Here is a 26,631-nt window from a genome sequence, read left to right as displayed (position 1 = left end):
CTAAACATTCACATTGCTTCATGAATTCAAAGATGAAGTGCTTACAGTTTTTTTCCCCAATGTAGGCAGAAGGTAGTACTTTATATTTTTGAATGCCTCCTCTAAGTTAAGAGGAGTTAAGTTAACTAAATTCCCTAATATTAGTTACATGGTTAGTTAATACACCATATATATAATATTAAAGGTAAATGTTCCCCTTGCACATATGTGCTAGCTGTTTCCAACTCTAGGGGGTAGTGCTCATCTCCGTTTCAAAGCCAAAGAGCCAGCGCTGTCCAAAGATGTCTCCATGGTCATGTGGCCAGCATGACTAATCGCCAAAGGCACACGGAATGCTGTTACCTTCCCACCAAATGTGGTCCCTATTTTTCTACTTGTATTTTTTACGTGCTTTCAAACTGCTAGGTTGGCAGAAGCTGGGACAAGTAACGGGAGCTCACCCTGTTACGCAGCACTAGGGATTCGAACCGCTGAACTGCCGACCTTTCTATCGACAAGCTCAGCGTCTTAGCCATTGAGCGACCACGTCCCATGAATATATAATATTAGTCATATATTAATTATACACAGCATGCCAACAACAACAACTAAGTGATGTGAATGAAACATTTAGAATTAGAAACATTTGAAAGTGACTGTTTTGAATTCAAAATGTCCCATTTCAGGTCTTCAAAAAACAAGTTTCACTTTTACAACAGGCTTTTTCTATCAACTTGGGAATGTGTGCCTTGCTGAAAATCTGTTTCTAGCTCCAAAACCAAAATGGTCAAAAGAGACCATTTGTAATGAAAAGCAACTGCTTCCATTCAAACGGTTTGAATTCATGACGTTTTATAAACCCTCATTAGTCATCGTGCCAAGCAGAATCTCTCTCCAACATTCTTTTCTACAATGCAGTTCAGTTGTTGTTATAAGAACTTGTGTTTTAAAAAAAGATGTTGGAGCTGCATTTTATCATAACTTTCTAAGTACCATCACATATTTCCTGTGACAAACATATTTTCCTGAGTGGTCTAATGGCAAATATCAAAACCCAGACAGGCACAGTAATGGAATGTAAGAATGATCTTGAGTTACATGAGGAAGAGATACAACAAAGAAACAGATAAGAGAAATCTGAGTCCAGATTAATTTATTTAAATCTAGTTTGAGGAAACACCTCAAACTTGACTTTCCCTAGGATTTTTTTTTTTTTTAATTGTAGATAAAGGCGGGGGGAGGGGCATTTTCAGGCTTGGAAAATTCTGTTACTGTAACTCTGTAATAAAAGTAGTTTTAATATCCATAGCTTTTGGTTTCCAAGTCTAATCTGCCTCAAGATACAGGCACTTTTAGCATTGTTTCTTCTTTTTTCCCCCTATTCTAAAGAGCTTCTTCAGTGCATCAGCACTTAAAACCTATTTTGTCAACAATATGACTGATATAGGAAAGGATATATCTTTTTCCTGTTGCTTGAATCATAATCATTTCACAGCCAATTTAGGGCAAAGGCAGTCTGACAATGGTAAATGAACCACCTTAGCCAATTGCCTCCCATCTGCAGTTTATGGCTCGCTATTTTATTAGCATCTAGAAGTTTATTACTTGCTTGAACAAGGGTAAGAGAGAGATCAGAATAAACATTTATGATTATCACAGCAGTAAAAAGTGGAAAGAAAAAACAAACCCAGATTAATGTTAAAATTAAAAAGGAGAAAGGCACCCTTAGTGAATATATGATTTCAAAACAGTGAAGTTTTGTTTTCTTGGCCTCAAGAATAATAGACATATAATAAATGGACAGTGTGTTGGAGAAGACTAATCTTAGGGAGAAAGAGGACAACAAATTTAAATAAGGTTATGAAGGAGAATGACTTTTCAATGACAGGAAAAATCAGAATACTTAAGCAACGGTCTGTCTAAGGATAATGTATGGTGGTGAAATCTGGACAGGTAGAAAGAATGAGGTAAAGAAGATAAACACCCTCAAATTAAGAATATAGAAATGGTTGCTAAGAGTACCAGAATGTCATTGCCTACAAGAGGAGCATATCAGCTAGTCCTAGAGCAAATGAAAGCTGACTGTTCTCAGAACAATATGGTCAGCAAGTGGAACTCATATACTTTGCATATGTGATGCAAATGGATGATGGACCACAAAATTATTAGGCAAGGTTGAGGGAAGTAGAAGACAATGGATAATGTGAATGGATAGGATCAGCAATTTATTGGACTATCCTTTGAAGTAGTATGAGTCCTTATTAAGAACAGGTTTAAGAAAGTGAATATTGTCCATATAGATCTTAGGAAGCGAAGCAGGCTGGATGGTTGCTTCTTAGTTATCTTTATATGCAATGAGGCTCAAATTATAAATACATTTGATATTTTGTTCATAGATTCTATTTAATTGACAAAAAAACATGGGCAGAAATGTTTGCCTTCCTTTAGAAGCTTCTGTAAAATTGCCGAGAAAATCAGTACTGTTGGATTCCATGCCTACTGCTAGTTTTGTCTAAGGGTCCATTCTTCTGATCTGGAAATAAACTTTCTTGAATTCACAGCTCAAAAGGCATATAGAAAAGTGACCTGTGTGAACATCAATTTATCTCAAATCTCTATTCATAAAATGTGCTTCAATCAGTGTTTTTGTATATGCCAAAGAAGAAAAAGGACACATTTACCACCATATTACCTATGTGGCAAATTTGTAGCTTAACTATCTCTAAAGAAGCTATAATCTTATGCATTCTTACCCGGGAATAAAACACTCTTAATCTAGGGAGATTGTTGTGGCCCGCCAGCTGCCAGCGGAAGAGGAGGTTGGGGAGGAACTTGGGCCAGTGCTGTAGTCTGGGGAAGGCTCTGTGTCAGGTAAAGGTTCATCTCAGCATTAGAACAAAGCTTCTTCCTCTTTCATTCATGTCAGCGCTGGAGGAGAACATAATTTGGACGCTGACACTCTGATGGATGCTCTGCGTTGGACGCAGAGATAGAGCCAGGGCCATCCGACATTTCTCAGCTACCAGAGAGGCAGCTGCCTTTGGAGGCTGAGATGAGTGAGAAGAAAGAACAGCTGGGGCTTGTTCCAGATGCATGTATGCGCAGAGCAGTTAGAAGAGGTGAGCAACGGAGGACAAGGAGTGAACTCGAGAAGCAAAGCACACGTGGTGGGTTTCACATTTTTTTACTACTGATTCTGTGGGTGTGGCTTGGGGGTGTGGCATGGCTTGGTGGGCATGGCATGGCAGGCATGGGGAAGGTTACTGCAAAATCCCCATTTTCTCCCAATCAGCTGGGATTTGGGAGGCAAAGAATAGATGGCGGCGGGGCCAGTCAGAATTTTACTACCGTTTCTCCGAACTACTCAAAATGTCTGCTATCAGTTTTCCAGCACTGATCAGAACCACCAGAACCTGGTAGACCCTGAATAGCCCTTCCTTGACTGGGGAATAAATAGAAGGAAAGGGGAGTGGCTGTCATAGCAGAGAACAGTTCGTATTTCTGAAGATTTTGTTTATTGTGTTTCGTGCCACAAAGACTACTTGCCAGAACTTAATTTGCAGCCTTTCGGCTGGGAGCTCACAGCCTTGCAATTATCGCAAGGAACTGATAAGGTCTTTACTGCAGTTAACTCCTTGAAGGACTAATACCTAGACTTTTTAGTGGGTGAATGCAATTAATTCACAAGAGGTAAATAAAGGGGTTTTTCATGACAAGGAGTCTGTTGAGTCTGTTTCTTGCTTCTGCTAAGGCTGGGTCAGAACAGAGATTTACATCTGAGCTGGAATGCAAAACAGCCATTATTTTTTCAGTTGATGCCCTTTCTTATGTTTGACGAGATATGCGGAGATGTATGCAAATGATGCTCTTGTTACATGTCGCATGATTGCAAGGGATGCTATTCACTTTAATTTCAGAACAAATTGGAGTATGGCTCTTTAAACTTTCCTTAGATGGGGCTGTAAAAGTTCTCTCACCCAAATTTGAATATAAAGAAGTCAGCTTAAAGAAATCATTTGAAGCATGTCTTCTTCAGCCGGATCTGTATGAAAACTATCCTTTTAGGCCTTGGAAGATGTGATGTGTACCAAAGGGAAAAGTAAAAGCAAAAAATAATTCATTGTGCACTGTGGGACACCTCAACCATAACCCTATTTCTATTTCTGTTCTAGGATAGTATGAAAGGTGTAAAAAGCTGCTCAATTTCTGGATCTAGGGCTACTTGCCCCAGCCAACTCACTCCAGCCAATTTGCCACAAAACAATTCTCTGCAGCTACTTTGCCATGGGACAACTTGGGACAATTCAATGCGGGATAACTCAAGAGAGGGACAAGTGAATTGCAGCAGGCCTAGTCTTCCTTTACATTTGAACCTTCTCAAGCTAGAAATTCATAAGACTGGAGTGACCCAAAGCACGCAGTCTCAGCTACCCTTTTTCCTAGCCGTGGAGCAAGCTTGGCATGCCCAGGTAGTCCCTGGATGGATCCAGGATGAGGGAGCCTGCGTGAGGAGGCCTGCCACTGCTGCTTCTTCCTGGCATGCCCCCTGTGAGGGCCAGCCACTCTGCTGACATTCAGGTACCGCTCCTGCAACTCCAGTGTCACCAAATACACTGGGCTAGAAGGGGTTGCATATTTCTCTGGGGCTATTTACTCAGCCAGAAAAAAATCTTGTCACTTAGTCATATTCTTAAAAGATGGCTGCCATGAAGAAGTTCCAAAATACCAATTTGGCAAAAAGACCAATTACCAAAAGTTGTCTCCCTTTAGTTTCCTTCTCCCAATAATACCTACCAACCACCTTGATCCAAGAGTGTCTACAGGAAAGGTATAAAAAAAAGTCAGGAGAGCAGCTACAACATCTGATTGAAATCCTGCCCCCCCCTTTTTTATATATATAAATTTTTATTAGAGCATTTTGTTATAGTTAAAAAAAATCAAAAACAAATGTATAATAATTTTTCTATCACGGTGTAACTGCCAAAATATCCATATATATATATATACACACACACCAATAATCAGAGAGTAAAAATAGAAAATATTTTATATATAAATATATTTTATATATATATAAGTCCTGCCCCATCAAAAAAGGGCTAGGGCTTTGTTTGCACAGTCATCTTGCCCTTTTTGACTTTACCTGAAAAAAAAAACCCTGATTTTATCTTTCTTTTTTTCTGGGAGCCAGGCTCAATTCTAAACAAACTCTAGGTGGTGGGTACCCACAATTTTAACTGTCAAAACATCTTCCGTGGTTTATGATGGATCTAAAAGCATTTGGGAGTAATGGGAAAATGCTGAAAGCTTTTTGCTGCTATTTGCTAACTTGCTGCTTTAATTTCTCATTTAATTTAATTTTTAAATCAAGTGGGACATGAAGCCCAGCAGGCACTAAGGAAATATTGCTGATTACATTGATCAGCGTACCATGCTGGGTGCTAATACTACAGAGTCGGCAAACTTTATAGTGAATAATTATAGCTATTAGGCAAGGTTAAGTATATTTGATTAAGCTAATCACACACCGTACACAAACTATTGATACAGTAATGTGAAAGAAAGAATCAGGTGTCATTCTCCGCCCCCCCCCCCCCAATTTTTTTTTTTTTACTTATCCAAGCCACAATCTGCTCCCCAACACCACCCCTCCCTCATAGACTTGTGCTTTCTCTTATACGTTCTGGTAAGAATTTGTCTTCATTTTGGAATGAGGCAATGGTGATAGGGTTTGTCTATACAGCTGTTCCAGGTCAAGACAAGAGAGGACAAGTGCAGGACTCCTTCAGATCTGGCAAGTTATGGTGTTGATGTCAAGGATACATGTAACATGTCTCTGCTGCTAATGAATGAAAGTTAAAATATATAGAAAACACACCCACCCATTTTGCTGGGGTCGTCCGGGCAGTTGCTCCAAGGCAAGGGCACTTTGAAAGAGTTTCCCAGGTACCACAACACCCAGGCAATAATCATATTATAATACAGGCCGATTATGAATGATGCCATCATGCAAGCATAACCTACGGAACAAGCAACATAAACAGGAAATCAACAGCAGCACCAACAAACAGGAATTGGGGGGAAATCTAAAGGCATATTACAAACTCACACTCCTGTTCCCAGCAAACAGCTTTAGAACTGTAATATTATAAGTGTATATGAGCTTAATGTGTAGAAATAAATTGTGCATTCCCTACTCAAGTGAAAGCAGAGGCAAACGTCCTGTGATTTTAGCTTTTGTCAGTGTTACTGCTTTTAAGAAGTCTCATTAGAGGTGTCTCTTTCTAATCAAGGATGTTATTGAAAAGTTGGTTTTGATCTGCTAGGCCCAGACAGGTATGGCCAACATGGGAATGAGGCAAGCAGGACACACTTGTAAAAAGGTATGTTATCACTGACAGGTACAGCATTAAGGAAAGATTTGCAGGAGTGGCAGAGCTATCACAGATACTTTTTCCTCACCTGATTTCAAGGCAAAAATAATACTATTAATGGGACCAGAGCAAGCAACCTAGCTTAGGCCATCATACACAGTTCTTGCTTGATGATTGATGGATTAAGCTTCAAGGCCTCCCAATAACTATAGTTCCCTGGCTGGCATAAAAATGTATCAAAATATGTTATTAAATGTTTTTTTAAAAAGTGTAATAGCAGACAAGATAATGAGATTTAAAAAATTAAGAGTAGCAGTAATGATGACAATTAATGTATAAAATTACAATAATAAAAATAGTAGTATAACAGTGAAGTTTTAGCAACACTACAAGGGGATTTTTTATGTTTGGAATCTAAAAAGATGCTAACAGGATTATAATGTGCATCCAAGTACATTAATTTAAGTAAGTATTGTTTGGGTGTGCATTGCTGTGTGTGTGACTGTCTGTCTGTGTATGTATGTGTATATGTATATGTATATGTATATGTATATGTATATGTATATGTATATGTATATGTATATGTATATGTATATACACATGTCCAACTTTTCATGATTTCTGCAAATCATTTTTCTTAACTTTATGACATTTTCATTTTTTAATGCTTTCTCCTAGTATGCTATTTTAATTTTGTTATGGTGCAGAATTGAAAAAATTAGGGAATTGCAAATATTGAATTATTTTTTAATTCAGAGTCCTCTCCAAGGACTCTGGGTGGCTTACACCAAAGACAGTATATTAAATAGCATATTGCCCCCAACAATCTGGGTCTTCATTTTACCCATCTCGGAAGGATGGAAGGCTGAGTCAACCTTGAGCCGGAGAGATTTGATCCACTGATCTGCTGAACTAGCTGTCAGCTGAAGTAGCTGAAGTACTGCACTCTAACCACTGCGCCTAATAATGAAGTATTAGTTCTTATATTTGCTGGAAAATGTGAGAATAGTTTTCACAATCAGTGAATAATGAATGCTAGGTACAGTTGAAGTAAAATTGATATTAACAAAAAATGTAGAACACACTACTATTTATTAGAAAGGAAACTTCTTCACTTTGGAAGCCATAGGACCAGTGGTGGGTTGCCCCCAGTTCGCACTGGTTCTATAGAACCAGTAGTATAACTGGTGGGAGGCTCCGCCCACCGACCCCAACGTCATCAGAACGCTTCTGCGCATTTACAGAAGAGCATACACGTGCACGAGTGAAGTGAGAGTGCGTGTGGCCCCATTGTGAGCAGTAGTAAAGGTAAGTAGAACCCACCCCTGCATAGGACCAGGGGTGAAATGCTACTGGTTTGGGCTGATTCGCCCAAACTGGTAGTAAAAAATGCTACTGGTTTGCCAAACCGGTAGTAAAAAAATGTATTTAAAAAGTTCTGATGATCAGCTGAGCAACGAGCGATCATCGGAACCCTTTTTTTTTTTTACTTTTTTAAAGCATTTTTTTATTACCAGTTCGGGCGTATAGGTAGTAAAAAAAATGCTTTAAAAAAGTTTTTAAAAAGGTTCTGACAATTGTGCGGCACATCTATTATCGTCGGAACCTCTGTTTTATTTTTTAAAGCATTATTTACTACCTATTCGCCCAAACCGGTAGTAAAAATGCTTTTTAAAAGTTTTTTAAAAGGTTCCCAAGATCGCGCATCACAGCTGATTCCCCCCCTTACTGTTCTACTTACCTTCCCAAGCCTCCTTTTGGTGTGTACTGTGCATGGCACACAGCGTATGTTTGATGCAAACTACACATGCACACATGCATGCACAGCCAGCGAACCGGTAGCAAACCGGTTCAGATTTCACCACTGCATAGGACTTCATAAAGCATCCATTTCTATCAATGGGTAAGCAAGTTAAATATTCTTTTTCTCTTAATTTGTAAATTGTTATACTATATTTCTGGGTTCTTAGAAAGTCCCTAAGTATGTAGACAATGCTGTCTTAATTTTGGGTGCTTTCATTTCAAAATCCACTGGCACTCACATATTTGAGATTGCTATTGCAGGGAATTTTGTATGACAACATCTCTTCTTTTCCAAGTGTGAATCCCAGGCATTTGTAGGAATGTGCAACACTGAAAATAAGTCATAACCTACCAATTCCTCCTAGATAGGGTGAAATATGATTCCAGACTCCAATGCTGCCTTTCCTCAAGAACTGTCCAATAGCTAGTTCAAGATGAAATATTGGGATTCCTTCAAACACCAGAGCAATGACATATGGAATCAAGAATGCACCTAAAAATAGAACAGCCAAACACAGATAAGCAATAGCTTTGTCTACTTTTTTATTAACATGTTTTGTTGTACTGCTCATAGTATCACAGTATACAGTACTGTATAGTTTAGCATGGTATATAGCAAGGGTCCTCAAACTATGGCCCCTGGTGCCTCATCTCTTGCTGGGTCTCGCAGGCACTTCTTCTGGCCCTTGTTGGTGCTGGGCACGCCTTGGTCGCTCAGGAAGATGCGCGACCTGCTCTCTGCCTGAGACACTGGGCTGACTCAGCCGCAGTCAACTGCTTCTGTTGTCATCTCCATGACCTGCCCGCTGCTCTCGCAGCATTTTGCGCAGCACAGTGAAATTTAGTGTGCTTCACAATGGGGGAGATAAGGTCCACTACTCCTCCTGGAGCCCATTAGGACACGGATCCACAATACAACCCTGCCCCACTCGCCCCCGGTAACAGCAGCAGCATCGGCCATGGCATGGGTCAGACCAGTGTGTTGGGGCAGAGAGCAGGTCGTGTGTCTCCCCAAGTGACCGAGGCACGCCCAGCACCAACAAATGCCGGAAGTAGCTGTCCGTTGTTTCCCGCTGCAATCTGTCAGGCAGCAAGACCCAGCTAGAGATGAGGCGCCGGAGAATCAGAATGAGAGAGAGAGAGAGAGAGACAGAGAGAGAGAGAGAGACAGAGACAGAGACAGAGAAACAGAGACAGAGAGAGACAGAGACAGAGACAGAGACAGAGACAGAGATACAGACACACACACACACACACACAGAGAGAGAGAGAAACAGAGACAGAGACAGAGACAGAGACAGAGACAGAGAGAGAAATTATATTATTATTTCATGTTTTTTTGCACTACAAATAAGATGTGTGCAGTGTGCATAGGAATTCGTTCATGTTTTTTCAAACTATAGTCCGTCCCCCCAACAGTCTGAGGGACCGTGAATTGGCCCACTGTTTAAAAAGTTTGAAGACTTTTGGTATGGTATATAGCATATCGTATAATATCAATCTCTCATCTCTCTCTTGTTAAAAAATATACCAGGATTATTATAAAAGCTCTCTTCTGTTTTTTTCTCTTATAAGGCAATAAACCCTACATTCTTTGAGTGATTGATTTTGAATTGTTCTCTATCAGAGTAGATGAAAATATCTTTGCTTCAAGAAACCTTTGTAGTCAATCTTGATAAAGAGAAAATGGCTACATCATTTTCATATAAAAGAATATGTTAGGAACAATTCTCAAAAAAATGGAGGTGCAAAGTCCAGATTGGCAAAAAACCTCAACTATATCATTAATGTAAAGTTTGATCTGCAAGAGGGTAGTATATGTCCTTCCTTTACTCCTTATAGGTGGGAAAAGGCCCAATTAAGTCCCCATTGCTATTACCCTTGATGTGTGTGATAATGTGTTGTACATATTTAAAAAACCTGATTAACTTTGAGGTGAAGCAATCAACTGTTGAGGCTGCTAATTTTCCCCAGAGTTTTTCTCAGTGTATGGAATCAAATGCTGTTTTTAAATCTGAAAAAGCAACACAGAGAGGCACAAAGTACAGTGCAACCTTAAAATAATTTCACCATATTAAGATTCAAAGCATACAAACGCATGAGCATTTGTCTTTCTCTTTTGCAAAAATGAAAAAGTCCTTCAAAAAAATAAATCACTGAAATCATTCAGCCATTCAATCCAGACAGTAAAGCCAAATCAATCAGTAACAATGGATGATGAAAATATTCTCATGGACACCTAATCTGAGCCGGGCAGTGAAAGCAACAAATGCTCACAAATGAGGAATTTTACATGTGAGTTATTCAGTAACAGTAGAAAATGTTGAATGCTAGGTACATTTGAAGTAGAACTGGGATTAACAGAAAATGTGGAATACACTGCTATTTATTAGAAAGAAAACAGCAAAGATGTTTCGCATGTCAGTCCAAAGGCTTTGTGATTTGGGCCCTATAAAGTTTGTTATTGTTGCAAATTAAAATTCCTATTTACTATACCATATTTTATTCTTTTTTTAAAAAAAAAAAACCTACCATGGTATATATTTGGTTTCCTCTTCCTGTAAAATGGCTGAGTTGAGAAACAGTTATTGCTGTAAGGTTACTTCTCTGCTGAGTCATTATTTGAAATCAGTTTTCCTGAGGATCTCTCTTCTTATCCCATCACTTCTTACCACAGCTGGATGCTTGTTCTTGATCTCTGATGATGCTCTAAATGTGCTACTTAGAGCTCTGAAGGCAGCTGCATGCATGGTTGTTATCTGACTAGGTGGCTCAGTGGCTAAGACACTGAACTTGTCGATCAGAAAGGTCGGCGGTTCGAATCCCTAGTACAGGTCTTCTGGGTGAGCTCCAAGGTCCCTTCCAACTCTGTTACTGTTAAACTGCATTCTGTTGTACTTAAGGAGTCATGCATTATGGTCTAATTCAGGGGTGTCAAACTCGATTTCATTGAGGGCCACATCAGGGCTGTGTTTGACCTTGGGTGGGGGGGCACGGCTAGGGTGGGTGTGGCAGTTTGCCGTCACTCATGTCAGGGTGCCTGTGGTGGCCCAAGTGCTCTGCCAGCAACAAAGGAGCTTGGGAGGGCTGCGTGAGGCCCTCTCAAGCTCCATTTTCACTGGCAGAGGGCTGCAGGAGGCCGTCACAGCCAAAAACGGGGCTCAGGAGAACCGTGTGCAGCCCTCTCAAGCTCTGTTTTCACTGGCAGAGGCACCAGAGGCCAGTCCTTTGCTGTTTCCAGGGTGACCCTGTAGGCCAGATCTAAACACCCCACAGGCCGGATCTGGCCTGCGGGCCTTGAGTCTAATTCTTATGTTCATTTTTATGCTTTAGAAATAGATAGATTGATAGGTTGGTTATGTACCATTAAATTGTCTTTGATTCCTAGTGACTACATAGATAGATTTTCTCTATGACAATCTGTCCCTAATCTGATCTTTCAGGTCCCCTAACAATGCACCCATCACTGCTGTAACTGAGTCTGTCCACTTAGTTGCTGGTCATCTTCTTCTCTTCCCTTCTACTTTTCCCAGCATTAGAGCCTTTTTCAGAGAGATGGTTCTTTGCATAAAGTGTCAAAAGTAGGATAATTTGAGCCTGGTCATTTGCGCCTTGAGTGAAGACTCTGAGTTTATTTGTCAATTATCCATCTGTCTGTTATCTTGGCTGTCGGCAGTATTCTCAAGAGTTTTCTCCAAAATCAAAGTTCAAAGGCATCAATACTCTTCCTATCTTGCTTCTTCATAGTCCATATAAATAATATGGTCTATTGTTTAAATACTAAAAAGTATTGAGCTAAACCAGGAGCCTGGTTTAGCTCAACAGACAGAAGCACTGTAATTTAACACCAGCTGTCTGCAATTAAAGTAAGATCGAATCTCGCCAAGGCTCAAGGTTGACTCAGCCTTCCATCCTTTCTAAGGTAGGTAAATTGAGGACCCGGTTTGTGGGGGCAATAAGCTGACTTTGTATAAATATACAAAAGGATGAAGGCTATTGCTTAACGCATTGTAAGCCGCCCTGAGTCTCCGGAGAAGGGCGGCATATAAATCAAAAATAAAATAAAAATAAAAAAAAATAAAATGTGGTTCAGGGTTAAAACCATAGAATGGAGACCAAGAAGAGAATGACGGCTATCCTCCCTTCAGAGTTTGAGTAGAATGTGAAAGGATATGGATACAATAAACAAAGCTGTTTATTGTTCAAGCTGATATTAATCTAAAAAAGTAGAATCCTATTAGCCTGAAAAGTAACAAGAGGTCATTCCACTAAGTTTATCAAAAGCATTCCAGTGTAAGGGTCATATTGTTCATTTTGTCATCCTTTCTATTGGGCAACAAACCAAATATATATAACTAGTTGCTTGTTTTGCTCAGGGCTCTTTTGCAGTATTTTAAATGAGGAGCTCAGTGATCGCTGGAATTGGTGCATAACAATAAAAGTATACTTTGTCGCAACTATCTCCAAACAGCCAAGCATTATTTACTATTATTTTTATTATTTAAACCAAGCATTATTCTCACAACACCATCAATAATTGTACTGAGTTTTTTGAGGTTCCTGTATATAGTCTGTTATACATTTCTGCAACTCTGGACTGAAAATACATCCATTTTCTAATTTCAGAAATAATGCTACTCCTTTCAGAAACATTCTCTTTCATAATCTTATAGAACTCCCATTTGTAGAAGAAATTCACATAGTTTTAAGGATATACAAACAAGAATTCTGTTTCTTCAATCTAGTCTGATACATGTCTAGTTCAGTGGTGGGTTCCTCCCGGTTCTGTCTGGTTCTTTAGAACCGGTAGTTTAAGCGGCGGGAGGCTCTGGCCACCTGCCCAGATGTCATAATTGACAATCCGTGTAGGTGCAGAAGCTTCTGCACCTGCACAGAAACGCCTGCGCTCCTGCAAGTGAAGCAAGCGTGTATATGCGCTCCCGTTGCGAACCGGTAGTAAAGGTAAGTAGAACCCATCCCTGGTCTAGTATCAGTGATTTCATGCAAATAACACAAAAAGCATTTGTTAAACTTTATATGAACTTAATGGTTCATATGGTCCAATCCTAGTTTTTACTAAAAACGCTAAATTAGGCTGCAAAAATCCAAATAACAAGAACATGGCAGCCAAGAGAATCAGAAAATTCTAGTTTTACTACCCTCTTATGATCTTCTGGATTTTTGCAGTCCAGATTTGGTGCCCCTACTAAACGTTTCTTTTTTTCATTTTAGAAGTGAATGCAGTTTAAATTTCTGTTATGCTTTAATGATTTCTACAAACTACCCTGAACTTAAAAATCACATTTCTGCATCCAGAAATAAATATCACATTTTTAAAGTTACACAATCAGAATAGGACTATCAACTCTGCACAATTCCAAACAACATCCAGATGGTATCAAAGAGATACAGAAAATCATCCGGATAGCTTTAAGGTTATTTTGACAATAAACCCTCAGTTGAAGAAAAACAAATCTATTTCTCCAAAGAACACAAGATAGTTTAAGATTTATTTTTGGAATGTACACTTTACTCAATCTCATTTATGATCAACAGAGTTATTTTAAATACCATAGCACATAACGGGTATACATATTTTTAAAAAGAGCAAATCTGTTTCTACTATATACTATTTTGAAGTCAAATGAGTTCTAGCAGGAATTGAGAGAAATTGAGTTTTTATTACCACCCAAGGAATCCTTAATCTTGGAAGATAAGGCATCCCCTAAAACTCTTCTATTGAGACCTTTATGACTTCAGATGCTGCCTGGAACATTAAGAGATCTGAAAAGCTACTTTCTGGGAAGATAAGATTGCTCGGGAAATGGAGATTACTGAAGAATAAAAAATAATGATAACTGTCTTTGCTGACACTACTGACACATGAACATATTAAAAGATAAGAGCAGAACAGTGGAAGTTCAGACAGAACTTTATAACCTTGCTGAAAAGCAGCTGAGATTTTGATTTTCACATAAGGACTGGTCAGTGTCTATGAGAGATTGAAGCCACTGAAAGACAGAATTGAACAATCTTTATTTTCCCAGGAGGAATGGGGTGGGGGAGAGAGACCAGAATTAAAGAGTGCAGGAATTTCCTGTTTGAGTTCTATCTGAGATCTGCAATAAAAAAAGGTTTAGAAAATATTACCAAAATCAGCAGTGGAAATGGTGATGGTTAACCATATCACCCGTGCTAACTTCATGCTCTTTGGAATTTTTTTAAAGTATTAAGGTAACCCAGCTAGCAAAAGGATTTACTTATGAAGAGAATTGCACTATGATATTTCAGGTCTTGACTTAATAAAGTATCTAATGTCATATTAGAGTACAATAAATCCATCCTTATCCATGAGTTGATTGTGGAGAAATCATGGATGCCACTAGCACATGAAGGTTTACATTGGGTCTCATAAGCCATCCTCAGCATAAATGTAAAAGGTCACAGGGCCCTCAATTTTCCTATTTCACACCCAAGCCTCCTTAGCTAGCTTTTTCCAGAAGACCAAATATTCCAATAGATCACTTTGACCCAAGTCTAGATAAACATCTGGCCTTTAAAGCCTGTCCCAATTTAAACATAGCTTCTGAAGTATAGGTTATGCATTCTCATAGGTCACAGTCCCCACACCTACCTGAGTGGATGCTGTATTTAAAAAAACTAGATTAAATCTATGTCTTGAAACTTGCTCACCAGTAGTAACAGTTAGCAGGTAAATTGTCTCATCTTTAATCAAGTCATAAAGAGATCTTACCTGTAAATATCACTGATATTTAGCAGCAATAACCAGCAAAGAGGGATGAAATAAGTACCACCCCGTATCTGATCAAAGGAAAAGGACTTGAAACAGTGGTGGCCATGTGAATTGGGCTGCCTCCACTTTTCTCCCGCTGCCTGTCCTCTGCAGGGACATCCCTCATCCTCTATAAACATCCTAACATTCACACAAAGAAAATAGGGAATATATACAAATTCCAGGGAAACAGTAGACAACCACACGTAGCCAGTTCCCAGATGGTATAAGCCAATGTCAAAGCAAAGGAAAAGCAGAGAATAGATGGGATACTTGCTACTGTGGTGCCTTCTAATACTTCAGCTTTTTTAATCTTACTAATAATTAGACTACTACAGTACAATTTCCCTTCCTCAAATAAACCTTTTTTTTATTCATTATTTCTCTCTCTTCAGTTAACATGAAATTCTTGATAGTTATACCGTGCATTCTTATACTTAACTGACTAGTCTCCAATGCCTTTTAACCTTGGAAACTTCACAAAGGGTTATAAGATTTGAGAGACTAATTTTCAGTTCCATTATTATAATCCATTGGACTAAAATAATGGATTTGGCTTTTTTTAGTGAAGAAGCTTGAAGGACACATGTAGATATAATGGAAGAATAAGTAGGAATATCTTAGGTCTAATTTTCTCTTACCTCCGCCATAAATATGGCACAAATAGGAAAAACGCCATATATTTCCAAAGCCTACAGCAAATCCAATGCAGCTTAAAATGTATTGGATTTTATTATCCCAACGTGGCCTTTTGTTATCTTCAGTGATTATACCCTCAAGAGACACTCTTGACATCTTCACCACCTTATTTTTCCTTTATCACCTTCTTCTCTGAAGTAAATAGCAGCATAATCTTTGAACCTCATTATTTGCCTGACAGATTCTGAACAATGGATGTGGAACTTTCCATCTCTGACATCACACCAAAGGAATCTAAGAGTACTTAGCAATTTATGTACACACAAAACATCAGAAATGTTTGGGCACATGAAGATAACTAAAGCTTCTGTTCTCTTTTCTAGGGATCACTTTAAGCTTATTAAGTGACAAATTGATTTATGTGGACTTTGAATAGTCCCCATAAATCAACTGAACCTAATGTGATAAAGGTACTTTGAATATTTTATAATTGCACAGTGGTTTCAAATATATACATAGCTTTCTCTGTTCATTTTAATTTGGTGGATATGTGTATGCCCATACAAACACACTCCCTAAATGTGAATATTTAATTTCCACGCAAGCATTTTCTTAATAAGGATATCTATCAGGATTAATTTTTGGTACAAGTAATCCTTGACTTAAAAAGAATTCATTTAGTGACTGCTCAAATTTACAACGGCACTGAAAATTGACAGCCTGAAAAAACTGAAAAAAGTTATTTAGGACCATTTTTCACACTTACAATCATTGCAGCATCACCATGGTTACCTGATCAAAATTCAGAAGCTTGGCAACTAACTCATATTTATGACAGTTGTAGTGTCCCTGGATCATGATCACCTTCTGTAATCTTCTGACAAGCAAAGTCAATGGGGAAGCCAGATTCACTTAACAATCATGTTACTAACTTAACAACTTAGCAGATTCACTTAATAACTGTCATAAAGAAAAGTCATAAAATGGGGCAAAAGAAATGTCTCACATAGCAACAGAAATATTGGGCTCAATTGTGGTCATAAGGCGAGGAATACCTGTATTTGATTCTGCTATTCAACCCCAACGGACAACACTGAAGATAAGTTCAGATGACTCTAGGAACTGAAAGAATGCAGGAAAAAAAGCTTTAAGAAATAAAGCTGCTTTTCAGACCAGACTGCCACATGCCCATCCACCATGCCATCCTACAATTCACACATTTGGCCAACCTTATGAGGAAGCATTTTTAATTACAATAATTTATTAAATTATTGTATATTACTACCAACAGCATTAAAATTAATATATTTTTTAAAAAAATTAGGAAGAAAATATAAGAATATAGTAAAGAAAAAGAAATATATGAAGAGATTTTCCCCTTTATCACAACAAATATAAACAATTTTAGTAACTCATCGCCTTCTCTTAAAATATAGCCAATGATCTCATTTCCCATCTCTTATCTGTAGTCAAATCCATAAAACCTCATTATTTCAGTTCTGATGTCAGCAGAAGTCCATTAAGGGTTACCGGAAATGATAATATATCTATTTTAAGCTTGGGCAAATAAATTAACTTTATAGTCCTTCCTTTTATTTCTAACAATCTTAATCTTTACTCCTTTTAAATAATCTCCTAAAACTTTTATTTCTTTTCATTTTTATTTTTGCCTCAAAATTTTTCAATTCTTTAACAAGCCTCTTTTGTAAATCCAATATAGGAAAATTATCCAAATCACTATCTTGGTTTGTTATTAAAGCAATTAAGCTGGTTTCTTTTGTATGGCCATCTTTTTCCATGTCATTCTTGTATCTGTGATGTTTAAATTTATTTTCAAATTACTCTCAATCATTTCAGATAAAACTTGTTCTTTCACAACATCGTTTAAACAGTCTATCAATAGAGGTACTCTTAAAATTAATTTCTAGGTCCATTGTTCAAAAATATACTTCAATATGACCAATGATAAAATATTTTGCTTCATTACTTTATTTGTAATCTTTAATTCTTTTCCTCTAGTGACCACTTTTTTTTTAAGTTTTATCTTACTACAACTTACTATAAAGAATTCAAAACAAAAGCATGAGAAGGATTCTTTATAATGAATTCCAAAATCTTATTTCAAATCTATCTGGACCCTTAGTCTGTAACTTTCTAAAAACCAAAGTTTTAATCACCCTTTTGCTGTTTATTTCAGGAAAAAAATTAAATCCCTAAACTTCTTTCATTAAGGATTGCAAGAATCGTATCTTGTGCTGTAAAATGTATTAGTCCAAAAGTCCTAATAACTAAAAAGCAATTAATAAGCAATTTCCAAAATTGATTAGAAAAGGAAGTAGTGGAATTTAGTGTTGTTTTAAAGGTGCTGGCCACGGTTTTATCAAGATAATTATTCCCTCATCTCTCACAGCTGAAAACTCACCAGAGACTGCTTTTTCTGTGTCTGGAGAAGAGTTACAAAGACTCGATGGCTATTCATTCCACCACAGTCATCAGCTCCACTTTTCAAAGAGCCATTTTCAGCTCACCATTTCTTTCCCAGAAGAAATTTTGTGTACAGCTATTTTTTTCTAGGTTCTATCATATCTCAAGACCTAAAATGGACACCTAACATCAAAAACATCATCAAAAAAGCACAACAAAGAATGTTCTTTCTGTGCCAACTCAGGAAGCTCAAACTGCCCAAAAAGCTGCTGATTCAGTTCTACAGAGGAATTATTGAGTCTGTCATCTCCGCTTCTATAACTGTCTGATTTGGCTCTGCAACCCAACAAGACAGATACAGAGGATAATTAGAACTACAGAAAAAACAATTACTACCAACCTACCTTCCATTGAGGACGTGTATACTGCACAAGTCAAAAAGAGGGCTGTGAAACTATTTACAGACCCCTCGCATCCTGGACATAAATTGTTTCAACTCCTATCCTCAAACCGACGCTATAGAGCACTGCAATCCAGAACAGTTTTTTCCCGAACACATCACTCTGCTAAACAAATAATTCCCTCAACACTGTCAAACTATTTGCTAAGTCTACACTATTATTAATCTTCTCATTGTTCCTATCACCCATCTCCTCCCACTTATGACTGCATGACTGTAACTTTGTTGCTTGTATCCTTACAATTTATTTTGATATTGATTGTTTCCTGATTGCTTATTAGTAACCTATGACTATCGCTAAGTTTTGTATTTTATGATTCTTGATGAATGTATTCTATTTTTCTTTATGTACACTGACAGCATAGGCACCAAAGACAAATTCCTTGTGTGTCCAATCACACTTGGCCAATAAAGAATTCTATTCTATTCTATTCTATTCCCAAAAGAAATTTTGTGGTACAATGTACACCTTGTCTACATGAACAGAGATCCTTACTGGCAGAGTTGTCTCTCACATGGAGGATTTCTATATCTATAGAAAATAGCAAATCTATACCACTCTGTTATGTTGTATCATCAGCAGATATGTTGCTGTAATAGTAGTAGTAGTAGTAGTAGTAGTAGTAGTAGTAGTAGTAGTAGTGTAGTAGTTTGCCACAAGACCACAATAGCCATTCAATCATTCAAAGTAAGTACATAAACACTACATTCTCAGACAAATGAAAAATTGTGTGAGCAATTGAGTTGTAATCTAATACAGTACGAGTTGCTTCCATTCTACCATACAAGATAGTGTAGGGGATTCAGTATCAGCTCATATAGTTCTGCCTTCCAAAGATCATAATTACTGTCTCTCTTCAGTATCAGCCATCTAAGACAGCTGTCCTAATCTATATAATGAAAAGAGAAACACTGGGTCTCTAAGGTCTGTGGAAACTATGTGGAAAGCATTTATTATTTTTCTTTCTCTCTCTCTCTCCAATGCACAGCCCACTACAAGATTGAAATCCCATAGGCCAACTTGGAAAACAGTTGTTCACTTAACTTCTAACCAGTTTAACCCTGAGAAGGCCTGGAAAGACAAATTGTCCAAGGTACCTTCTTGTGGCCTATTAGTGATTCCTCTAGCAAACCACCTTTTTTTGACCTGCCTTGCTTTGTCTGGTCAAAATTGAACAGAATTAAGTGTCCCTGTATCAGTGTGGAAATATTTCCTTTGTTGCGATTGTGGTGTGATATACAAATTATTAAACATATTGTGCAAGAGTGCTCACGACATGCATTTTCTAATTCCCTAGAAGATCCGCATGAAGCAACACCCAACGCAATTTCCTGGACAGTTGAATTAGACATCCAGTTATGAGGCAACTGCTATACTCCTGTTTTGTATAGAATTACCCAGGATTGTGTATATATGTTTACTTCTCTTTTGTCATGTTCTCATCATATGCTAAATAATAATAACCCCCTTTCCCCCAGAATTCAGAGCAAATATCTTCTAGTGTTCACCATAGTTAAGTTACAGGTTCACCTATTTGAAATATGTTTAGATGCTGCAGGTGTCAGACTTCGATGCTATCTCATAATAAATGAATTTCCAAACTGCCAATCTTTAAGGAAATCTTCTCTTTAATTGAGCACAGCAACTGGATCATGACTCAATGCGGACAAGACTGACCTTTTGCCCCCCAATCCCTCCCTTTCCAATCCCCAATTATCTGCTTCTCATTGTCTATCTTCTAAGTCACTCCACTGACTTCTTGTCTCGTTATTTCACAGGAATGTCTCCCCCCTCCTCATTTCCACGACGACCGGCCTTCAAAGGGATTTAGCAGGCAAATGTTCAGGGCTTATCTCTCTCCTCTCTATGCCAGCGGTGAGACGCTGACATCCGGCCCCTCTCCCTTCACTCTCCCAGTGGGGCCTGCGTGAGATAAACAACAAGTTTAGTACCTCACCCCGTCCGAGGGTGTACCCCTCCCCCTCCCGGCTTGTCTGGGTGATCTGCAGGGAATTTAGCTATGAGGCGGTCAGCTTGGATATTTGTGCTCTTCACCCAGGAAGCTTCTGACAAGGGATAACCCTTCCACTTAATTAAGTACTGGAGGCGCCCTCTGTGCCACCTCGAATCGAGAACTCGCTGTACTTCATACTGGGTCTGGCCTCCAACAATCAAGGGCCCCGGGGGATCACATGGCACCGGCCTTAAAGTTGACCCTACCACAGGCTTCAGGAGGCTACTGTGAAAAACTGGGTGTATCGTCCCTAGTAACCGGGGTAACTGCAATTGTACTGTGACTGGGTTGATTATTTTTACTATTGGAAATGGTCCTATGAATTTCGGCCCCAGTTTTCTGGTCGGGAGTCTGAGTCTTAAATACTTGGTAGAGAGGTAGACCTTCTCCCCTACTTGGAACGGCCTCTGGGGAGCTCGGTGCTTATCTGCTTGTTTCTTATAAGACCGTGCTGCCTTGTCTAATGCCCTTTTGACGTTCTCCCAGGTTTCTCTCAACATTGCCATCCATTCGGTTAAAGTAACTGAGGAAGGAGGCTCCCTTGGGTATTCTGGCATGGGGACGAAATCGATGCCGCTCACTATCTTAAATGGGGTTAGTCCTGTACTACTGTGGACAGCATTGTTATATGCGACCTCCGCAAACAATAAGAGGTCCGCCCAGTTCGATTGTTGGTAGTCCACGTAGAACCTCAGGTATTGCTCTATCATGGCATTCAACCTCTCTGCCCCCCCAATGGTGCTCGGGTGAAACGCCGAGCTGAGGCCTTGGGATGATCCTATGGATCGAAGAAATTCCCTCCAGAACTTCGTTGTAAACTGGACACCTCGATCAGAGATGATTCTTCTGGGTACTCCGTGCAGGCGGTAGATGTGTTTTACGAACAGTTCGGCCAACTGGTGGGCTGAGGGTAGTCCGCTGCAGGGTATGAAATGTGCCTGTTTGGAGAATAAGTCTATTACAGTCCAGATCACTGTGCTTCCGCTGCTCCTCGGCAGTTCGACTATGAAGTCCATAGCAATCTCCTCCCATGGCCTTGACGGTTCAGCTACACGCTGCAGCAGCCCCGGGGGCCTTCCTGGTCAGGTTTTCATCGTGGCACAGATGGTACAGCTTTTTACATAGCTATCTACATCTTTTCTCATGTGGGGCCACCAAAAATGTCTCCGTGCTAAGTACAGAGTCTTTAGGAAGCCAAAATGTCCCGCTGGTTTGACATTGTGACTTCTCTTGAGGACCAAGGTGCGTAAGGCCTCTGGGACATAAAGTTTCGTCCCTCTCCATGCTAAGCCATCTCTCTTTGTCAAGAGATGTTGATTGTCTCGGAACGTTTCTGCCTTGAGCCTCATCGTTAGGTCACTGGCGGGTTGGCCCTGCTGGTCTCGATGCTGCCATCTGGTGGTTACTTGGCCCACTCCTTGGGCAGGAGGGATGATGGGATTCACTATCTGCTCACATTTACTGTTGTATTGAGGCATTCGGGAGAGGGCGTCGGCCAGAAAGTTCTTCCCCCCCTGGGATGTGCTTCAGCTCGAAGTTGAAACGATTGAAGTATTGGGCCCACCAGACTTGCCTGGGCGATAACTTCCATGGAATCTTGAGGGCCTCCAGGTTTTTGTGGTCAGTACAAACCTCGAATGGTGTCTGGCCTCCTTCTAGCAGGTGTCACCAGGTTAACAGCGCCCATCTCACTGCGAACGCTTCTTTTTCCCACGCCGCCCATCGTCTCTCTGTGTCGGTGAGTTTGCGGGATGTGTAGGCACAAGGTTGCAGGTCCCCTTGGCTGTTCTTTTGGAGTAGGACTGCACCTATTGCCACATCGCTGGCATCTGCTTAGATGACGAAGGGTTGTTCGGGGTCAGGATGTTTCAAGATCGGTTCTTTTGCAAACATTTGTTTTAGTATCTCGAATGCCTGTTGGCAGGCCGGGTCCCACTGTAGAGGCTGTCCCGGGCGGGGTTTCGTTGTCGGACTTCCTGTCTTTAGGAGGTCCATCAGAGGTTTGGCAATTCTTTCAAAGGAGGGGATGAATTGCCTGTAGAAATTCGCGAACCCCAGGAAGCTTTGTAGTTGCCTGCGGGTGCGAGGGGGTCGCCAGTCTAGGACTGATTGTACTTTAGCCGGGTCCATCTCTATCCCCTCGTTTGACACTCGGTAACCTAAATAGTCTAGGTGCGATCGGTGGAACTCGCATTTTGACAGTTTGACATAGAGGTTCGCTTTCAGCAGTTTTTCCAGCACTTTGCGTACGAGGGGTATGTGTTCGTCTATGGTCTCTGTGTAAATGAGAATGTCATCTAGGTAGACGAGGACCCCTTTGTACTGGTGCTCATGTAGAACTTCGTTTATCAATTACATGAACACGGCTGGGGCTCCCTGTAGCCCAAATGGCATCACCTTGAATTGGTAACTTCCCAAGGGGGCAGTTGAATGCTGTCTTCCACTCATCTCCTTCCCTGATGCGCATTCGGTAGTAGGCTTCGCGGAGGTCTAGTTTGGTGAAAATCTTCCCCTTGGCCAGGTGGGCTAGCATGTCTTTCATGAGGGGGAGAGGGTATAAGTTGTGTACGCAGACCGCATTGATCTCCCGGAAGTCAACTACCAGATGCATAGAGCCATCTTTCTTCTCTTTGAAAAGGACTGCTGCCGCGACCCGCGGTTTGACTGGCTCAATGAAACCCCTTCGTAGGTTTTTGTCTATGTAGTTTCGCATTTCTTGCATTTCACGGGGCGTCATGGCATCCAATTTAGGTTTAGGTAGTTTCACCCAGGGATGATTTCGATGGCGCAGTCGGCATCGAGGTGGGGAGGTAGGACGTCACACTCGGTCTTGCTAAATACCTCTGCTAGGTCTTGGTAGTCTTTTGGAATCTGCTCTGCTTCATGGGCGCTGTTGGATGTGGGCCCCAGTTGCTTCGCAGTGCCCTTCGGGAGGGGCCCTTGCATCGATGCCATCTTCTTTTGTTCAGGCGGGAGACGTTGGGGCTCGAGTGTGGGGGGTGTTTGTTCTGGTTGGAACGGCAGAGGTTGGGGTCCTTTGGCTATCCTCAATCTGCGGGTCCCCTCTTGCCACCAGATAATTGGACCCCACTTGTCTAGCCAGGAAAGTCCCAGTATGACTGGATCGGCCATCTTGGGGGCTATTATGAACCGTATCATCTCCCAGTGATCCCCTAGTTCTAGCTTCACTGGCTCGGTCAGGTGTGTGGCATAGGCTCCCCCTACTAGGGTCCCATCAACTTGCTTAAATCGAATTGGGTGGTTGAGTTTCTTAGCTCGGATCCCCAATTTTAGGACTGTGGGTAGATTAATCAGGCACCTGGTGCAGCCTGAATCTCTCAGGGCCTGGAAAGTCTCTTGGGTACCTGTTTTTGGGGCTGTTAGGCGTATGGGGAAAAGGAAAGGGTGGATGGGTCCACTCACCATTGGGTCGTCTTCACCCTCGTCCTCGCTGTCATACGAGTCGGGGAATTGGTCTCCATCATCCGGGACTCCCCTTGTCTCAGTCAGGTGGGTGAAGACCTCTGTGCCTGGGGGGAGACTTTGTGGCGCATCGGTGGCTCGCTTGGGGCCCCGTTCCCGTCATGCCTTTGGCTTAGGGTTTGGCCTCAGGCCCGGGGTTCCACACGCTGCTGCTAGATGGCCTATTCCTCCACATCTGTAGCACCTCATTGGGCTCCGCGGAATGAAAGGTTTTTGGGTAGGCCGTAGTGCCATGGTTCCCCGTCTGGTATGTGGCCTCGGGTCCAATTGGTATCTTTCCCTGGCCTCTGGTTGCTTTAGCATGTCATTGGCATGCAGTCCCCTTTCCACTTGCATCGCCATGCGCAAGCATTCGGAGAGTCGGTTTGGGATGTCCCGATAAGCGGTCACTTGAGCGATCCGCTTATCTAGGCTTGTTCTGAAAAAATACACTAGCAGTTGCTCTGGTAGGCGAGGCAAGGTGCCCACGACTCTTCGGAACTCACGAATGTGCTCCCTGATGGGCTTTCCTCTCTGCATTAGGCTTCTGAGTTCGTCTTCCACATATGGATCCTCCCCTGCTTCCTCGAAACTCGCCCGCAGTAGTTGCAAGAAATCATCTGTGTCTTGCAGTTGGGGGGCTCTATTCTTGTAGAGGGCTGATGACCAAGTCTTTGCTTCTCCCTCCAGCCCTTCTGTAATGGCATTGACTAGGGCTCTGGGGAATGGGTAAAGGTGCCCATAGCATTCGATATAGACTTCAGCTGTGTCGAGGAACTGCGCTACCTGGCCTGGATCCCCATCGAATTTCCCTCTGAATCGGGGTGGCTCCGCCCTTGGTGGCCCCTCCTCCCATAGTGGGGCTCTGTGTGCCTGTCTAGGGTGTCGTTGGGTTTCTTCCTCATCTCTCATTCGGGGGCGGGGGGGTGATGCCTTGCGTGGGCTGGTATGCTTGCTGGGCAGAGGAGGAACCCATGGATGCACACTGGGACTTTCTCTCCTTCTGGTGTGGGAGGGGAGGAGCTGGGTCCCCGTCTATGGTGTCTTAGTTCAACAGGGTCAGCTGGCCTCCTTCTATCTTTGGGCCTGCAGGATGGACCCTCTTCCAGGCTGACAGCATGTTCAAAATCTTGCTTTAACTCCTCCATGGGGCTTTCAAGCTTTGAAGTTTTCTGCTGTCTGGCCTTCTGCCAATCCCATAACCATTCCGCCCTTCCCAATTCACTCAGGGGCTTCCCCTTACCTTTAGCGTCTGGAAAGGGGAATTCAGCTTCTGCAGATTTTGGCAAAGTCCACCAAGGTTCATCATTTTTTCTCCTCTTGGGCTGGAGCACGATCGTCTGTCCTTGGTAATTCTGTGGCAGTGGGGGGCGGGGAAGGGGGGGTTGCAGCTTTGCTGGGGGAGGGGGTGACCCCGTCGCATCCAAGCTGGCTGGAGTAGAGAGGGTGGGCTGGTTTACAGCAACTTGAAGCAGACTTTCAGTAGAGAGCTGGCTTTCTGCCATGGCTTCGGAACCTTGCCGCCACTCCATCCAAACATCTGGTAGGGAGCTGAAGGGCTGGAGGTTTGCCAGTTTGGCTTGGAAAGTTGTGAGTCTTGTCCGTCTGTCAGACTTCGATGCTATCTCATAATAAATGAATTTCCAAACTGCCAATCTTTAAGGAAATCTTCTCTTTAATTGAGCACAGCAACCGGATCATGACTCGATGCGGACAAGACTGACCTTTTGCCCCCCAATCCCTCCCTTTCCGATCCCCAATTATCTGCTTCTCCTTGGCTATCTTCCAAGTCACTCCACTGACTTCTTGTCTCGTCATTTCACAGGAATGTCTCCCCCCTCCTTATTTCCACGACGACCGGCCTTCAAAGGGATTTAGCAGGCAAAAGTTCAGGGCTTATCTCTCTCCTCTCTATGCCAGTGGTGAGATGCTGACAGCAGGAATAACTTAAGGTAGTTCTGTTGCAGAAAAAACAACATAAATGTGGATAATCTTGCAGAATATCAAAAGTGTGATGTCATAATCTTATTCCATATTAAAATGGGAACAAAGGTTTTTGAATAATAGCTTCCAAATCTAATCAAAATTATCGTTCCAACTCATGGAAGTCAAAGAAATTATGGTTAGCATAGAGACACAAGCAATTCAAACACAGGCATGGCGAAGAGAAGGCTACCTCCACAGACCCTAAAGGTTTATTTGCATTTGCTTACTTTGGGCACATCTTGAACTAGACTTTGTTCAGCAGTTTTTGCAGCTGAAATACACAAAACCGTTCCTGAATTTTTCACAACTTTTTTTTTAAAGAATAAACCATTGATTGGCCAGTCCCAATTGATATTAATAGGGAACAAGGGGTCCAGTCCTCATCCACCACTTGGTGGATGCCACAGGGCTTAGTACTTTCTCCGCTCTTTTTTAATATCTACATGAAACCATTGGGTGAGATCATCCAACACCATGGGATGAGATATCATCAATATGCTGAATAGTAGCCTACATCTCCATCCCTGGTGATCCAAGCGATGCTGTGACTGCCCTTTCTCAGTGCCTGGAGGCTGTATAGTGTCTGGATGGGAGACAACAGTCTTCAGTTGAACATAGGCAAGGTGGAGTGGCTAGGGCTACAAGGGACCTCTGGATCCAGTGGTTTATCATCATTAACTCTGGATGGGGTTGCAG

The 26,631-nt window shown here is 41.2% G+C and overlaps 1 protein-coding gene across 1 annotated transcript in view; it reads right to left on the bottom strand.

The window, feature by feature from the left end:
* Positions 1–15,744, bottom strand: part of LOC139313677 (sodium-dependent neutral amino acid transporter B(0)AT3-like) — a 33,688-nt gene extending 17,944 nt beyond the window's left edge. The window contains exons 1-3 of the mRNA XM_070939107.1: positions 15,591–15,744; positions 8,509–8,649; positions 5,862–5,999 (exon numbers count right to left, since the gene is read on the bottom strand). Coding sequence (XP_070795208.1) covers positions 5,862–5,999; positions 8,509–8,649; positions 15,591–15,744 — 433 coding nt within the window. The remainder of the gene's footprint in view (positions 1–5,861; positions 6,000–8,508; positions 8,650–15,590) is intronic.
* Positions 15,745–26,631: the final 10,887 nt, after the last annotated feature.

Source organism: Pituophis catenifer, unplaced genomic scaffold, assembly GCF_029215685.1.
Source record: "Pituophis catenifer annectens isolate HBS135680 unplaced genomic scaffold, rPitCat1.0.hap2 SCAF_3, whole genome shotgun sequence".
Taxonomy (NCBI): Eukaryota; Metazoa; Chordata; class Lepidosauria; order Squamata; family Colubridae; genus Pituophis; species Pituophis catenifer.
The sequence above is the reverse complement of the archived record's forward strand: the minus strand, read 5'-3'. Positions and strand labels throughout refer to the sequence as shown.